Source organism: Cheilinus undulatus, linkage group 16, assembly GCF_018320785.1.
Source record: "Cheilinus undulatus linkage group 16, ASM1832078v1, whole genome shotgun sequence".
In the NCBI taxonomy this organism is placed as follows: domain Eukaryota; kingdom Metazoa; phylum Chordata; class Actinopteri; order Labriformes; family Labridae; genus Cheilinus; species Cheilinus undulatus.
This window is the reverse complement of record NC_054880.1, coordinates 39,358,756-39,376,263: the sequence shown is the minus strand read 5'-3', so window position 1 is coordinate 39,376,263 and position 17,508 is coordinate 39,358,756. Positions and strand designations below refer to the sequence as shown.

The following is a 17,508-nucleotide window of genomic DNA, read 5'->3' as shown; positions in this document are numbered from 1 at the left end:
GACCTCTAGAATCTAATCTCTCCATTCTTAAATCAAAAGGGGTATTTAAGAAGAGTTTGAAGACAGTCTCTCAAAGTGTTGTTGATATTCCGTTCACCAGAATGGCCCAGATAGACATCCAAAAGCAAAGTTCCTCTAGCCACACAAATCACCTGTGTAGCGGCATAAAATAAAGCCTGCACAAGTGCAGAACAGATCAGACTACCTACACTCTACAGAAAGACCTTTGGGTGCATGGGTTCTAGGCAGTTATTTGATACCTGCCCGGGTTAGAGTTCAACAGAAATGGTGGTGGTTGATGGTTAAAAGCAGCAGATTTGTTAGCAACAAACTAACCCTTTTTACCTTTTATTGTGCTTTTTTTCAGTGATGCACAGCTCATTTGTACCAGGCATTAGAAATATGAGAGTCATGAGATGATGAATCTTGAGACAGAATCAGAAGTTCAACCAAATGTAGAATAATATGATGAAAAATTGCTTTCACTTTTCTACTATTTTTGAATGCTGTCAACAAAGAGATAGCACTCTGCAAATAGCTAAGCATGGCTGTTATCACTGCAGCCCCTTTACACCACACCTGCACCTCCTCTTGATATATTATATCAAAAGAAGTGCATCTAAATATGACATCACCCTTCATCACTCTCCGTCTTCCTGTGGACGGATGCTTGCAGTGCCACTGTCGTATCCCATTGCAGTCACAGTGGCCGGGCGGCGCTGCGAGGCATGGCGGGAGTTTTTATGGCAGTCATTTGGGCCGCTAATATGTCATCTCCATTAGCCGACTTTTAACACTCGCAGATAGATGGCCCTGTGACATTTATCTGTGAACGGCTCGTATTTTAGCGGTTAAATGGCCGGCGATGTGCAGGAGTGCGTGCAAAATGAGTGTGTGTTTTAGGCATGAGGGGAGGAGGAGAGGAGAGGAGAGGAGAGGGAGATGCATTGACTTTTAATGATGCTTTATGCAATAGCACTTTAGAGGTAATAATCACAAATACAATGCATGGTGTCACCTTTGGCCCCTGCAGGAGAGAAGAGGCTTTCGACTCGGGCCTTCATCCTCGACAGCTGAGGTAGACTGCAGTCTGCAGCATCAGCAAGAAAAACATCCTGCTACAAAAGAGTACAGCTAATTAACTTAGCAGCCCGTGGAGATGTGATGAGAGGTTGAGAGAGAGAGAGTGAAGAGTAATGTAAAGACTCTATGGGAGCAAAAATAAAGGGCAGGGTGAGAGATATGCGGGCTAATTGCTCATATGGATTTTGCCATTGTTGGCTTTTGCAGGGTCAGAGAGGTGAAGCCATTTGCTGCAGCGGCTTCAGGTGAAAGTCTAAATGAGATAATAATTTAGACCCATAAACTAATACTAATATTGGCGTCCACCACATATATTGAAAAGCATTAAGGAGATTCCAACCATAAAACAGCTGTAAATATGATCTACTATCTTGTCATTTAACTTATCACATACACAGGCACCTTTTCCCCCTCGCACATAAAAACACCATCTACACAGCTGCATCAAAAAACTGAGATGATGTTAAGTGTCGTTTTACCCACAGGAGCTCGGTCACCTGTCCACGGGCTCTGAAGTTGACTAATGTGACAGAAAATTAACAATTAAAAATTTCACACGGGCCCAGAGCTGCCGCAACGTGCTGCGTTCACAACTCAGTGGACACCCTAATTGCTTTGAAATACAATTGGGTTTGGGCTTTGTTTTGTGTTTTGGAGGTATGAAGCGCATCAATGCACACTGGAAATTGAGTTATAAATTACCGAGATGAAATAGACATGTACCGTGAATACTCAATATCCAAATGCTAGATGTTCCCCGCTGCAAAAAGGCACACACATATACACACCAACACAAGATGCCACCCCTCGCAGTTGCATTTCATTTTGTCAGAAAATTGACTCGCTCTGAACCATGTGTGTGTGTGGCGCTGTATTCCTGTCATGGGGTGTGTTGATAAGGTCAACCTTAACAGCAAACAGAGATGGAGAGCACCAACCACAAACCAGGGGGACTGTGAAAATGACAGTGGATGAGGAAAAGAGAGAATGTTCGTTCATCCACAGCTTCCCCAGCAGCAGATATATGTGTGTGTGTTTTTTCAGACACGTCTCTGTGTGTATGTACGTGTTTGCCGTGTGAGTACTGCTCTGTGGCTGCTGTGTGAAGTCACTGACAGCTTCATTATGGCCTGTGCGCACAGGGAGACAGCACCATCCAGGGGAAGGAGAGAAGAGGACAGAGACACAGGACAGGCCAGGTTTACTGCAGGGCCAGCCCACGTCAACTCAGCTGTTGGAGGGTGGGGGGGGGATTCAAAGGAGGGGGGGCAGCTGCTGTCTCCTTTAATGAGCCTTCGTTTCTTTCATCAGCTTTCAATTTATAGGGCTGTCCAGCACTCCTGCATCCACCCAGATCCCTATAACACACACGGTTTGAAGCTGTCTTATTTCTTACAGGTGATTCCCAAGTGTGATCTGTAATGGTTAAATTAATTTGTCATCTTCCTTTAATTAGAACCTCTCACCTGGGAAAGGAGTGACAGGGGTTTGAAATGTGACCCAGCTTGTCATTATCAAAATGCTGCTGGAGATTATTCAAATTATACATCCACATAGAGTGCCTAAAAAAAATATTCACCCTCTCGGATGTTTTACCCTTTTACTGGTTTTGTAAACCAATCATGGTCATAATTTCACTTTTTTTGACAAATAAAATCCTCTTTAATGTCAAAGTGAAAACAGATTTCTACACAATAAAGTCAATTAAACAAAACTATGCAATGTTAAATAAGTGACTGCATAAATATTCACCCCTTTCAAGTCAGTATTTAGTAGATGCACCTTTGGCTGCCATCACAACACTGAGTCTGTGTGGATAGGTCTCAATCAGGCTTGCACATCTGGACACTGAAATTTTACTCCATTCTTCTTTGCAAAACTGTACAAGCTCTGTAAGGGTGCACAGGGATTCGGCATGAACAGTTTTTTTTCAAGTCCAGTCAAAAATTCTCGATTGGATTGAGGTCTGGGCTTTGACTCTCTCCAGAACATTCACCTTGTTATTTCTGTGAGGCTTTTTCTGTCTGCTTCAGGTCAAAAATAGGCTGAAAAATAAATCTTCTTCCAAGCTGTAGTTCTTGTGCTGACTAAATAAGGATTTTTTTGCATTCATTTTACCCTATATCTTTACATGCCTTCCAGGATGGCTACCAAGAGGCATCCCTACAAAATGATGCTGCCACCACTGTGCTTCATAGTGAGGATGGTGTGTTTGTGGTGATGTGCAGTTTTTGGTGTGTACCAAACACAGTGTCTTGTCTGATGGCCAAAAAGCCCCATTTTGGTCTCATCAGACCAAAGAGCTTTCTTCTACTTGACCATGGAGTCTCCCACGTGCCTTTTGGCAAACTCTTGTCTTCATTTAATGTAAGTTTTCTTCAAAAGTGGCTTTCTCTTTGCCAGAACCCAGCCCACAAGTTGTTGCATGCAGAGTCTCTCCCATCTCAGCTGCTGAAGCTTGTAACTCCTTCAGAGTAGTCATAGGTATCTTGGTGGCCTCTCTCACTAGTCTCCTTCTTGCACGGTCACTCAGTTAGTGAGGACTGCCTGATCTAGGCAGATGTCCACTCTGGGGGATGTTCAGTGCCTTGGAATTTTTTTGTATCTATCCCCCGACTTATACTTTTTAATAACCTTTTCTCTGAGTTACTTGGAGTGTTCTTTTGCCTTTGTGGTGTAGTGGTAGTCAGGAATACTGTTTAGCCAGTGACAGGACCTTCCAGGCCCAGGTGTCTTCATACTACAATCACTTGAGACACATTCATTGCACTCAGGTGATCCCTGTCCCCCTCCTTGTGAGAAAACTAGCACCAATTGGTTGGATCTCTGTTGAATTAGGTCAGTCACTTTGAAGGGGGTGAATATTTATGCAGTCATATATTTAACCTTACATATATTTATTTAATTTACATAACTTACCAGAGATCTGTTGTCACTTTGACAGAGGTTTTATGTCTTTATTTTTAAAAGCCAAATTATATTGACCATGTTGATTTATAAAACCAGTATAAGGGCAAAAAATCCAAGGGGCTGAATACTTTATATAGGCAATGTTAGTATAAAAGAACATTTTCACAACCTACATAAACAATAACATTGCCAATATTTTTGTGCATTGGTGGGAGCTTTCCATCAATTGTTGATTTAAAAAGAAAAAAAGTGCCCTAATCTGGTATCTTGGACTTCTGTTTTAATTTTTTGGTGTCACATAGGTTTCATAGCAGTTTGGCAAAGTTTATTCTTCTGGTATTGTGACAACCATTTTTGTATTGCTTCTCGCCTTGATAGAGAGATCTCAGTGGGACTAACCTGGGTAACTACAGAAAATATGGTTTGTTTATTGCCATTCAACTAAAAGATACCTATACAGTTTTGGATCCACAGGTATGACTCTTAATGAAAAAAAAAAAACTTTTGTCCACTTGCTGCGATCACATTAAAGACCCTGTAAAGTGCATATAAAACTGTATTAAGGTTTGCTGTATGCACGTCACTGCTCTGTGATTTTATATCAGTATTAGGGGGGCGGGGTCATTCCCCACTGTGGGCTTATGACATCACCAGCCTACATATTGGCCCCACCCAAATTAAACCCAGCCAGGAAAGAGGTGAAAAACTTTCTGATGGTCTTTTCACATTTAAAGCAACCATATTCAAGTGTTAAGACACATTTTGGATTTCACTTTACAGAGTCTTTAAGCTAAACTGTGAGGGCGTCCAAAGTACTAAAACCAATTCCTGGTTATACAAAGAAACATACTGTTTTTACTACTTTTAGGTGTAGGCTGCCATTGTGCAATACACTCTAGGTAGTGATGTCAAATGATTGCCTTCTTCCAATGTTGCTTCATCCTTGGGCTTTTAATTTAAACCCAGGTGCAGTTTTAGTAAAGAGGGCAATAAGGAAGAAGTTACTGTAAGGAAGACTGAGGTGCACAATTAGACGCGAGAACTACAACCATTTGATGTCAGTACTGAGTGGAATGCACAACAATCTACATGTAAATCTATTTTTGCAGTTTCTCAAAGTGTAGAAGTCCAGTGTTTTATGCAGCTTATATAAGACACTAATAGTCCATGTCTTTATTTGCAGGGTTCCCTTTAAGTATTCTTCAAAAACATACCAAACTGATTTTTACTGCCTGATGAAGATTATTAACTGAACTCAGACTTAAACTACTGACATGCACTCTATGTAGTTAACACTAACATTTCTTGACAAAAGGGCATAAACTTTGATGTAATAGTGCAGAATTTCTTATTTTAGATCTGAAGTTGGAATCATCCAGCAGCACTGTAGACCTCCATCCCACTGCTGCTTTTACTAGTCATCCAGTGATGTCTACACTCCCTCTACTGGGCTGTAACAACAATGCATGACTGTAGTACTGGATTCAACAGTACGGGTCAAAGACAAGCTGAAGAAAAATGGTGATGGTTGTTAAACCTTGCAAGTATTTCAGACATCACAGATTCTCTCTATAAAAAGGACTATTTATTCATTAGAAAATTATACAATTCTTATTTTTGTAAAATCTCTCATTCGAAACACATTCTTTGCCAGCCACAGCACAGCTTCAGTACAGATAAAAATATACTTAATACTTAAGAATTCCTTTCACAAATTTAAGTTTACTTTACATTTTTTTAAAACAGAAGTATTTGTGTACACAATTAAATCAACAAAGTATGACTTTAAGAAAAAAAGTAAATGATTAAAACAAATTTGACAATAATGCTGATAACAAAAGTAAAACAAAGCATTCTGCTCTAACTGATTAAGAAAAGCGAGAGCTCTATGTAGTATCACAAACAAGCAGATAAATTAATGACCACAGGGCAGGTGGTCAGGTAAAACTGCTGTGCTTCAGGACGCACCTAACGAGGTTTGGGATTGGGTGAGACAGCTGCACAGCTCAGGGTCTTCATCGGGGGAGTCCGAGAACGGGAGGGGGCTTCCTCGCAGCGTGGTGTCCACACTCAGCCCAAAGCCTGACGAAGAGGAGCTGCTGAGAGGGGAAGGGGAGGTCGTCATTGTCAAGTACAATGATTTAAAAAAAAAAAATTAAAAAAAAAAAACACAGGGAACAATTAGCGTGAGCTCTACCTTTCACTGTCAGAGTCACAGGAGGACGACTTCTCCAGCCTGCTGATGTAGCTGCTGCTACTGCTGGTGCTGCCAGAGCGCTGAATAGCTTCACCCACTGAGTAGCGTGTTTTACCTCGAGCACACCGCTCCATCCTTCTGATGCTCAGATCAGACTGGAGGAACAGATGGAGCCGACTGTCTGACAACAGCAGAGGTGTATGAAGAACACTAAAGGAAAAAAGGGGATTAAATGATGGCAGGTGGAAAAAGTACACAACTATATCACTCATGTAAAAGCAGTTACTGAGGTTAAATTTTACTTAAGTACTGGTCAATAAGTCTTCAAGTAAAAGTCAAAGGTATTTTATCTAAAGTTACTATAAGCAGGGCCACTCAAAGGGGAGAGCTTTCTGGGGCCAAGCCCAGTGGAGGGCCCATGGGGTCAGCAATATGATGGTCCACTGTAAAGTTAAGCTGTGATATCCATATTTATTTTTTTACCTGAATAAACTCTTACCAAAACAAATACTTTTATGCTGTAGTATAATTATTTAAAATGTAATCCTTTACAATGCAATGGAATTGTAGAAGCAGCAGAAAACACATTAAAGTGGCAAAAAAAGGTGTTTAAAGTCACAAAAATGGGTCAAAGTGGCCAGAAAAAGTAGTGCAAAGAGATTAAAAGTGGAAAATGGGTTTGAAGTGGCTAAATTGGGCATAACAATTAGTGAAACATGGTTGAAATGGGCATAAATGAAAGAAAAAGTGGGGAAAAGGGAGTACAAAGTGGCAAAAAAGGTAGAAAAGGTTTAAAAGTGGGAACAATTTATGTAAACAGGAAAAAATAGTTTAAAGGGGTTAGAAGATGCAAAAATAAATAATTTTAACATCAGAACCCAATAGTTTTACACTTCTCAGGTCAAAAGTGAGAAAACCATTAGCTAAGATGCTAGCATCAATGCTACTAAACCAACACAAACACTACATACTATCATTAAAACACAGCAGGGGAGGGAGGGCCCGTTCTCTAGGTTTGTCAGGGGCCCTACCAATTCTGTGGGTGGGCCTCACAGCAGTAATCCACCAGATACATGACTAAAAGGACTACGGGTCCAAGTAAGAGCAGTTACTCTGGTTGAAACTTAAGTACTGATTTCAAATGTACTCAAAGAAGTACAAATACAGGAAAAAACTAAGTAACACTAGTCTGAGTAAATGTAATTAGTTACTTTCCACCCCTGAATGATGGTAACATTTAACCATTTAAACAGTGTGCAACACAGGGGTGTAGCAAAGGGATTTTGGGCCCCCAGAAAGATTACACAGGGCAAATGCAAATTTCAGTCTGTTGACCAATTCAGTCACTTTTGGTTCAATGATGACATTAATTACTAAGAAAAAATAAATAAAGACACTTCAGTGCAGACTTCTTAAGGGCCCCTTCCCAATATGGGGCTGGGTAATCAGTACCCCTTTTCCCCTCTGTGCCTTGCCCATGGTGCAACATCATCTGTAAGTTCAAAAGAGCACCCTTCAGCAGATAATTTCTTCACATCCTACAGGGTTGTAAGAAGAGTCTTAAATGACTAACATACCACAATAATCCAATTATTGCCGCCGCTTTAACTGCCCAGAAACTCACTTTTCCAAGAACTCCTGCAGGCCCTGCATCCTGTTAGAGATCTGCTCCTTGTTCCTCAAGCTGATGAACGGGTTCCATGGCGGCAACTTGGGTAACTTTCTGGATCAATGTAGAACATGCATTCAGAACATTGTAAGCAATAGGGATCTATTAAATGTCAAAGCAGGGGTGTCCAAACTCTTCACTCAGGGCCACAACTAGAACATTCAAGGATAAATGGGTACTATGAATACCCCTCTCCTGTTCATGCATTTCTTCATCCCTAACCCCCCTTCTTTCTAGTCCTTTCCAACCTCAGCACAGATTCAGCAGAGGGCCGTCAACATGAGCCTGGTCTGCTCAACATTCCTGCCCTATAATAAAGGTTTTTGTCGCCACTATTACAAGGCAAACTATTGCTAGTGCTGTGCTCATAGTGGTTAATTCTGGCCTCTATTATAATAGAGTATAGTTTTTATTCTAATATTAATGATCAACACTGGTCTCCATTATAAAAAGGGTAGGATATTTTCATGGTTAAGTTCAAGTTGTAATATTGGATTTATCCTGTTTCTCATTTCCTTTTAGAATAAAAGCAGGTATGTGTTAAAAAGTGAATTACCCTTAAATGAGAACAGTTTCAGTTTAGAAATTGTTTTAACAGCTCTGGAATCGAGGTACCATTGTTTTTGTTGGCAGCATATTTACCAATTACAAAGCACATCAATAAATTCTTGTCAAAATGTTTGTCTATAGAATCAAGACAGCAGCACCACCTAGTGTCAGAACCAAGTGTAGTTCAGTTTAGCACGACTTTCATGTTCTCATGTGGGTCATTTTATTTTTTGTATTTGCTGCAGGCCAATCAAAAATGGAGATGTTGGAATATAGGCGGAGCGAGGTGGGGGCTTAAGTCCCGAATATTTTCTTAAAAGCACTCAATCTTTCGGGTTGGTTGAAAGTATGTCGCTTATGCATGCTATGATAGAAAGATGGAAAAAGAAATGAGTGATAAACAATTGGGCCTTGCTGATAACATGAAAATTTGATTCTTATAGCTGAACATAATTTTTTTACAAGTCTGATCATTTTTAACATTAACATCTTGTGCGCACACTGCATTCAAAGTACTTTTAATAATTTTCAAAAAAAAAAACATACATTTTAGCCTTTTTTGAACTAGTTCCAGTTGTAAACTTTAACATTAACTTCAAACCCCAACTATGCAAAGTAACTAAAAGAAATATACATTATTGAATACATATGAACATTATTCAACTTCAAAAGGGAACTTTATCAATTTAGAATGATAATGACACTTGTAGCACAATAAAATTGAGAAAAAAAACTATGTAAGCACTGAGGGTTTTTTTAGATTGAACTGTATCATTTTACCCAAATGATGCGCAGATTTGTTGGCATTTTGATTCTAAATTTGTGTTTCAAATTGAGTAAAAATTCTTCATACAACTGCCAGATAAGCAAAACTTTCTTTGGAAGCAGGCCCCTGGACTGTCCTTTGTTAGGGCTTAGCCCGGGATATTTAACATGTATGGCTCCGCCCCTGGTTTGGGCCCCCATGCAATAGAGGATATGAATTTAGAATATAAACTTTTAGACATACATGATCAAAGCGTTCTGCTCCAGACAATGACGCAGCCAGACAAACTCGCTGTAACGCCGCCTCACACAGGAAGTCTTCTTACGAAAGCACATGCTATTTGTCTGCAAAGAAAAACCAATGTTAGATTTGTAAAGGCTCCAAGGTGAAATGATCCAGAAGAGAGAGCAGATTTCCCAAGAGTACTTACATGGACACAGATCTCATAGTCGATGTGTGTGTGCCAGAAATCATCCCTAACAAGCCTGGGGTCTCGAACACATATGCTGATAAACTCCTATAAAAGCCAAACACAAGGTCAACAAATCTGAAGATGCATGGGTCTTAAGTCATGACAATGACAAAAACAAGAATTTTCTAGCAGCTCCTGCACTTGACAAAAATGTCGAGTAAAAAAAGTGCCCAAAGATGCCCCAGTAGGGATTCAGGGTGGCTGCTTACAGATGTGGAGAGACTGTCCAGGATACTGTCCATACTCGTCAAAAACCTGCAACAGAGAAAATTACATTAGTCACTTAATTGGTATATGAGCAAAAAACTGCCCTTAATTACCGACGTGACAAACAACTTTACAGCTTAATTTAAAAATTAGACCGGGTTGGTTTTACAGTAATAACCATTCAAAGAGCCAAAGTCCACATTTATCAATGCTAGATCTGCTTTGCAAAACACATGCCTGGCTGCTGATTAAAACTTCATGAACTCAAAAGAGCAGACATTTGGAGCTGATATGGCATACCAATGGGCAAGGTAGGACTTAGCGTGCGTGTCCCTATTAAGGTTCCCTTAAAGCCTTCAAGCTCACAGGTACAGCCTGGAACAATTAGAAAGCATTTTCTGGCACTCTATCGACCTGCCAGCTCCTTTCCCATTGTTTAAATTAATATTTCCATGATGATGGATCTGCAATAAGTTGGAGCAAGTTCAGAAGAACTTTCAAACATTTGCCCTTTGATAAGAGCACATGAAAAAATACAGATAGTCAGACCTATGCTTAAATTCCTCAATATTAAAGGGAATATATGACTTTCACCTGAAATATCAGAGCATGATTTAAGCTCCTGTTCTGCTGTTAAGCATGTGGAGCTTTTGTTTACAACAGTTATCTCGTCAGTCTCTGAGTCTGAGAAGCTGAAGTGATGTACTTTTTTTATCCTACAATGCAGGGCTTTGTGATATGGCCTAAAAATAGAGTAGACCTCATTATACCAAAGCCAATTTATGATTCTGACCGATTTTCTTTCCTGGTTTAAAAAAAAAAAGGAATGAACAAGGAATAGGTCAACGAGTACACGTGTTGAGGAGTGTGAGGAAAAACACGCTGGTGCACAAATGATCCAAATGTTTCTCATTCTGACGCAGCATTTCTGACCAGCCCGTCCTGTGCTAAACTGGGTAAAGCCCACGAGGAGCGGTGGAGGAAGAGAAAATCTAGATTTTCTACAAGGACGATTTATCATAGAAATGACTTGTGGCCTTGTCTACAACAAGGAAAATTTCCCTCGCTTTCTCCTTTCACAACCACTGTCTTTGCTGATCTTGCCGTCTCCATCAAAGTAGCACCAAATAAACTGCAGGTCAAATCTGTGAGGGACTTCATCTAATATTCATATCTGCAAATTTATGGGACTATCATAATCTTATAATTTAAATGCATGTACCTTTTCAGACAACTTCTGCCATGTGTTTCAAAGCAGACTACAGTGAGATTGGGTTTTACTGTGACACTTTTCCCTCATATTTTCACCCAATCAAGTACATTCAAATTTATTCTATAGAACATTTTAAAAATTATCTTGCTAAAATGCGTCTCAGACACAAAACAGTTTAAAAATACAGAGCCAAAACTGTTAATACAAGACAGCAACATGCTGTGTCAGAAAATCCATTCAAAGGTGTAAAACCTGAGCAGAGCTTGTTTACAAGTACAGCTTTAACAAACACAGTTAGAAACCTCAGTGACACTGAACCCAACCCCACTATTTCTGCATAACAAGTTGCAGCAAACACAGTTTTAGGAAATAACTAGGGCTTACATAATACAGTCACACTGCAGAGGAGCAATTATAGGCTGATGCAACAAAAGAGCAATAACTCAAATTTCGGAAGAAGACAAGTGGATGACAGAGTGGTAAGGAAGAGCCTCAAACATCAACATGTGCAGAACACAGGCATCAGCAGCATCCCAGTTAATCATTTCGACTGGCTGGCCAAAATCATGCTAAGATTATTCATTTAAGTGATTGAAAACTTACAACTTAATAAACAGATCGCTACCATTCCAGAGGTAGTTATTATAATAGGCTAATACCAGTCTAATTAAGAACACAGCAGCAGATATGTGAACAGGTTAAAAGCAATGGAGCTATAAGTTTGGACTCTGTTTAAATTTTGCCTTTCAACCTACCTTTCCCGTCTTCCCGTCCCGAGCAGTGGCCCGCAGTAGTGTTTGAAAAACAACCACGAGCAGCTCAGTGGTGTGGCTTCAGGCTCGCGCTGCCCCAGACTGAACTACTTAATGCTAAAGCTGTTTGCTAATACAAACTGCTAGCTGCTCAGCGTGACCTCTGCCTCTTTAATTCTTCACTGCCCAGGGTAAACCATGTCACTCTTATTAAAATACCCGCTAAATACTAAATAAAAATGGTAAAATAATGCATGTATGTTATTTCAACCTAGCCACAGAGACAGACGGTGGCTTCCCTCAATAGAGAAATGAGTCAGGCTTTGCACCTGTGCTTAATGATTTCACCACGTGATCAATTTTAAATGGTTTCACCTGGCTGGAGGATTGGCTGGCGGGTTAAAAGGCTGGAATGCAAAATTAATAGGATGTGTAATTCTTTAATGGCCTCAATAAATCAAACTGTTTTGTATGAAAGGGGATTAGTGCAACTGAATTTATTTATTTAGATGCAATTTATGTTCCAAATATTAGAATTAAGTCAGATTCTGAGATTGAAGTCATAATTTTAGTCATAATTCTGAGATTAAAGTCAGAATTCTGACTTTTTCTCAGAATTTGGAATTTCACATCAGATTTATCACTTTAATCCACGAATTTCAGAGTTGTGACTTTTATAAAGAATTATTACCTTTTTTATCAGAATTATGATTTTCTCAGAATATCGACTTTTCCCCTCTGAATTATGACTTTTATCTCAAAATTATGACTTTTTCTCAGAGATATGGCTTTTTCTTGTGATTATGACAGTAATCTCAGAAATATGACTTTAATCTCATTAAAATTACTTTAATCTTATAATTATGACTTTCTTTTTTTCTCAGAAAAATAACTTTAATTTCAGATGTATCACTTTAATCTCAGAAATATAACTTTTTTTTTTCTCCAGCCATTGGCACTGCTATTTGCTAACATAAGCTATCATGTCATTTTAAGACAAGATACTGTTTTTATTTTTGTTGCTAACATGTTTACTGTGCACAGTGCGGTCTCAATTTCATTACAAAAAATAGGAAAAAAAAATTCTTGTCAAAATGTTTGTTTACAGAATTAGTATAGTAGTACCGCCTTGTGCTGAAACTATTTTGTGCAATAAATCCAGCACAAGCTTTATGTTCTAACGTGCCATATTTTATTTTTCATTTTAGAATTTACTGCAGGCTAATCAAAAATGTACTGTAGGCCACATTTGGCCCCCAGGCCATAGTTTGAACACCCCTAATGTAGACAGTCTTCTTTTTTTAATTAGCTCATGCTGAGAAGTTATAATCCCCATTTATCATAGACACAAATCATAAGTGTATAAATTCTCAGCAGGTAATTCTTGAAATTCATCGCTGATTCAAGCTCTTTTTAAAGTGTGCCAAACTTTTAATAGGCCTTTAGCAGTGTGAAAAATTAAAATAGCAAAGAAGCAAAGAAGCAAAATTGTATGTCAGAATAGCTGAACTTTTAAAAGAACGGGCTTTTTAAAGGAAAATGCAGGGAATAAACATTGAGTGTGTATGTATTGTGGCCTAGATTTTTAAAACGTGCTCTAGCCCTAATTGTATTGCAGACTTTTACTACTGGATCCCACAGATTTGTTTTCACTTAAAAGATTTTCATTGTATTCTTTGTGAACAATACAAAAACGCAAAAAAGAAAATCCCACAAATAGAAGCTATAATCCTGCAAAATGACTTCATCCACAGGAATTACAGTAAAAACAACAGCTACAAAAAACAGTGCCCCTGTTGACCTGAAACTAACTATGAATACTCTGATTTTTCAATGTAGAGTTTGAAATGCACGAGGATTTTTGCAGCTATGTAGAGTGACGTCTGTTCCTGAGGTACTGCAGTGACACCATACAGACACAATAAGCATTTCCCACAGAGGAAAAAAGAGGTTACTGCGAAAGAAACAGTTAAGCAGCACCACGTCTTAAGAGGATTTAGCGATATTCTGTGATCAGTGTATTAAAGTTCAATTACACTGCACCCAGCATTTTAACAGTTTCGATCTTATTTCATTTTCTTAAGCTGACTAGACTTTAGTTTACCAAAAGACATTGCTATTTTTGCTTTCAATAGCTTTCACTACTACACAAAGGCTGATAACATCAAACTTTACTCTGATAAAGCAGAATTATTCCCACAAAACCCACACCAAACATAATAGCAGTTCAGATTAACAAAGAACTTCAAATGGTTCATACCTTGACCCATGAGACATCTGTTCGAAAATCCTTTGCAACCTCAGAGTGGAGAAAAAAACACCTAGTAAGGCCTTAAGTGCCTCACGTAGAGGCTTTAAAGGAGCCTACACTGCTCACTTGTATATATAGGTCACCTAATCTTTGCTCATATCAAAAATAGGAGGTCTTTTAGTGGCTCCCGTTCACTCTCAGGCAGTCCTGCGTGGTGACAGGAGAAAGGTTTTCCTTCAGTTTCAAGCCTATAGGTAATCAGATTGTTTGGGTATGGCTGATAGGTGCAATACAAAAGGGTCTTTAGACAACAAACTGACTCAGGAAAGGGCCCCATGATCTGGACTATAGACACCAACATGTGCTGGAAAAACAAAGCCATAGATAACAGCCTAGTAGTGCATTCACCTCACACACACCTATTTCTCTGGGACGTTTTGTCACTCTGAGATTTTTGTTCAAACTTACCAGCTTTTCAGAACAAAGTTAAGGTTTATACATCATTCAGCAGCATAAATCTGAATAAGAATTAGAAATGCTTATATGAGATAGGATAGGATAGGATAGGATAGAAATCAATAAAATACAACATCATACATTGTGAATATACAGGTACAGCTAAAAAAAAAATGGAATATCATGAAAAAGTTCAATATTTTTGTCACTCATTTCAGAAAGTGAAACCCATATATTATATAGACTCATTACACATAGAGTTAAATATTTCAAGCCTTTATTTCTTGAAATGTTGATGATTATGGCTTACAGATAATGAAAACCCAAAATTTTGTGTCTCAGAAAATTAGAATATTGTGAAAAAGTTCAATATTGGAAAGTCATGGTGTCACACCCTAATCAGCTGTTTAACTCCAAACACCTGCAAAGGTTTCTTGAGCCTTTAAATGGTCTCTCAGTCTGGGTCAGTAGGCTACACAATCATGGGGAAGACTGCAGACTTGACAGATGTCCAGAAGACAGTCATTGACACCCTCCACAAGGAGGTGCAAGGTCAAAGGTCATTGCTAAAGAAGCTGGTTGTTCACAGAGTGCTGTATCCAAGCATATTCATAGAAAGTTGAGTAGAAGGAAAAGTGTGGAAGGAAAAGGTGCACCAGCATGAGGGAGAACCGGCCTTGAGAGGATTGTCAAGCAAAATCCAGTCAAAAATTTGGGGGAGCTTCACAAGGAGTGGACTGAGGCTGGAGTCAGCGCATCAAGAGCCACTACGCACAGACGAATCCTAGACATGGGCTACAAATTTGGCATTCCTCGTGTCGAGCCGCTTCTGAACCAGAGACAACGCCAGAAGCGTCTTACCTGGGCTGTGGAGAAAAAGAACTGGACTGTTGCTCAGTGGTCCGAAGTCCTCTTTTCAGATGAAAGTACATTTTGTTTGTCATTTGGAAATCAAGGTCCCAGAGTCTGGAGGAGGAGTGGAGAGGCAAAGAATCCACGTTGCTTGAAGTCCAGTGTGAAGTTTCCCCAGTCAGTGATGATTTGGGCTGCCATGGCATCTGCTGGTGTTGGTCCACTGTGTTTTCTGAAGTCTACAGTCAGTGCAGCCATCTACCAGGAAATCTTAGAGCACTTCATGCTAGCAAGCAAGTGCTACAAGCTTTATGGAGATGCTGATTTCATTTTCCAGCAGGAGTTGGCACCTGCCCACACTGCCAAAGGTACCAAAAGCTGGTTCAGTGACCATGGTGTTACTGTGCTTGATTGGCCAGCTAACTGGCCTGACCTGAACCCAGAGAGAATCTATGGGGTATTGTCAAGAGGAAGATGAGAGACACCAGACCCAACAAAGCAGATGACCTGAGGGCCACGAGCAACCTGGGCCTCATTTACACCTGAGCAGTGCCACAGGCTGATCGCCTCCATGCCACGCCGCATTGATGCAGTAATTTATGCAAAAGGAGGCCCAACCAAGTATTGAAGGCATAGAAATGAACATACTTTTCAGAAGCCTGACATTTCTGTTTAAAATGTCCTTTTTTATTGATCTTATGGAATATTCTAATTTTTCGGAGACACTGAATTTTGGGTTTTCATTATCTGTAAGCCATGATCATCGAAATTTCAAGAAATAAAGGTTTGAAAGACTTCACTTTATGTGTAACAAGTCTTTATAATATATGGGTTTCACTTTCTGAAATGAGTAAGGAAACTTTTCAACTTTTTCATGATATTCAAATTTTTTGAGATGTGCTACTTATGATTCAGTACAAAATTATACAATATGAAGCAATACAAAATGACACCTTAACAACTATCACATTTTTTAACAGATCCTGTATAATTAACAAGTATATTTTTTGTGATATGATCTTATATGATGTATATGATGATATGATTTGATGATATGTGATACAATGATACATGATATATGAACTGATGGTGTATGATATGACATGACATGATGTGTAATGATAATGCATGATATATGAATTTATGATATGATTTGTATATGTTATATATATGTTACACTATGATGCTTTATGATAGACATATATGTTGACACATGATAAGATATGATACTATATGTTTATATGATGTGATAATATATGATTTGATAGATATATGTTATGATTATATATGATGATAAATATGATACAACATGATTCTTTATGATAGACATATATGATGATACATGATAAGATATATGATCATATATAAGATGATATATATGTTATTTTATGATATATGATGTGATTTATGATATGATATGGTACAATATTGAACAATCTGATACAACACAATATGATATAATATAAAAGTGCACATCATGATACAATATGAAAATCAACCATATGTTACATTATGATATTGTACAGTATGGCACAAAACGGTAAAAATGATATGTGCAAATGATAATGGTACAATACAGTATTATGCAGTATGATGTGATTCAGTATGATATGATACAAACAATATTTAGTCAATCAATCAATCAGTCAGTCAATCTTTGTATTGCGCCAATTCATAACCAAAGATATCTCAAGACACTTCACAAAGATGGCAGGTCCAGACCACATCCTCCATTGTGACCAGCGTTAATCATTAACATTATAATAACGACTATACCCTATTATATGATACAGTATGATATGGTACATTATGATACAGGGTGATATGATCTGATATGATACAGTAAGATTTGATACAGCACAAGATGATACAATATCAAACAGTACAGTAGTATACAATTTAAGTCAGTGCTACATGATATAATGTAACTCAGTAAAAGATGATACAATATGATACAGTACAAAATTATACATTATAGCACAGCATATTATGATATTCTTTGGTACTTGACATTATGGTACAAAATGAAATAAATTAAGATACAATATAATTTGTCTTGGACTTCAGGTTGTCACACATTTATGTACCTCCATGGTGCCATGATATTTATACATTACAGTATTATACAGTA

At 38.5% G+C, this 17,508-nt stretch overlaps 1 protein-coding gene across 2 annotated transcripts; it reads right to left on the bottom strand.

Annotated features, from left to right (window-relative positions):
• Positions 1-5,556: 5,556 nt before the first annotated feature.
• Positions 5,557-12,149, bottom strand: snx10a (sorting nexin 10a). Of its 2 annotated transcripts, none has more exons than XM_041808092.1 (7): positions 11,822-12,149; positions 9,856-9,901; positions 9,605-9,691; positions 9,418-9,518; positions 7,815-7,913; positions 6,191-6,400; positions 5,557-6,092 (listed from the first exon to the last, which is right to left on the bottom strand). In XM_041808092.1, exons 2-7 carry the CDS (start codon positions 9,886-9,888, stop codon positions 5,951-5,953), a joined length of 672 nt encoding a protein of 223 aa, XP_041664026.1. In that variant the 5' UTR covers positions 9,889-9,901; positions 11,822-12,149; the 3' UTR covers positions 5,557-5,950. The 2 variants fall into 2 exon arrangements, with proteins under 2 accessions (XP_041664026.1, XP_041664027.1); XM_041808093.1 differs by having other exon boundaries at positions 5,557-6,089.
• Between the last annotated feature and the right edge of the window lie 5,359 nt (positions 12,150-17,508).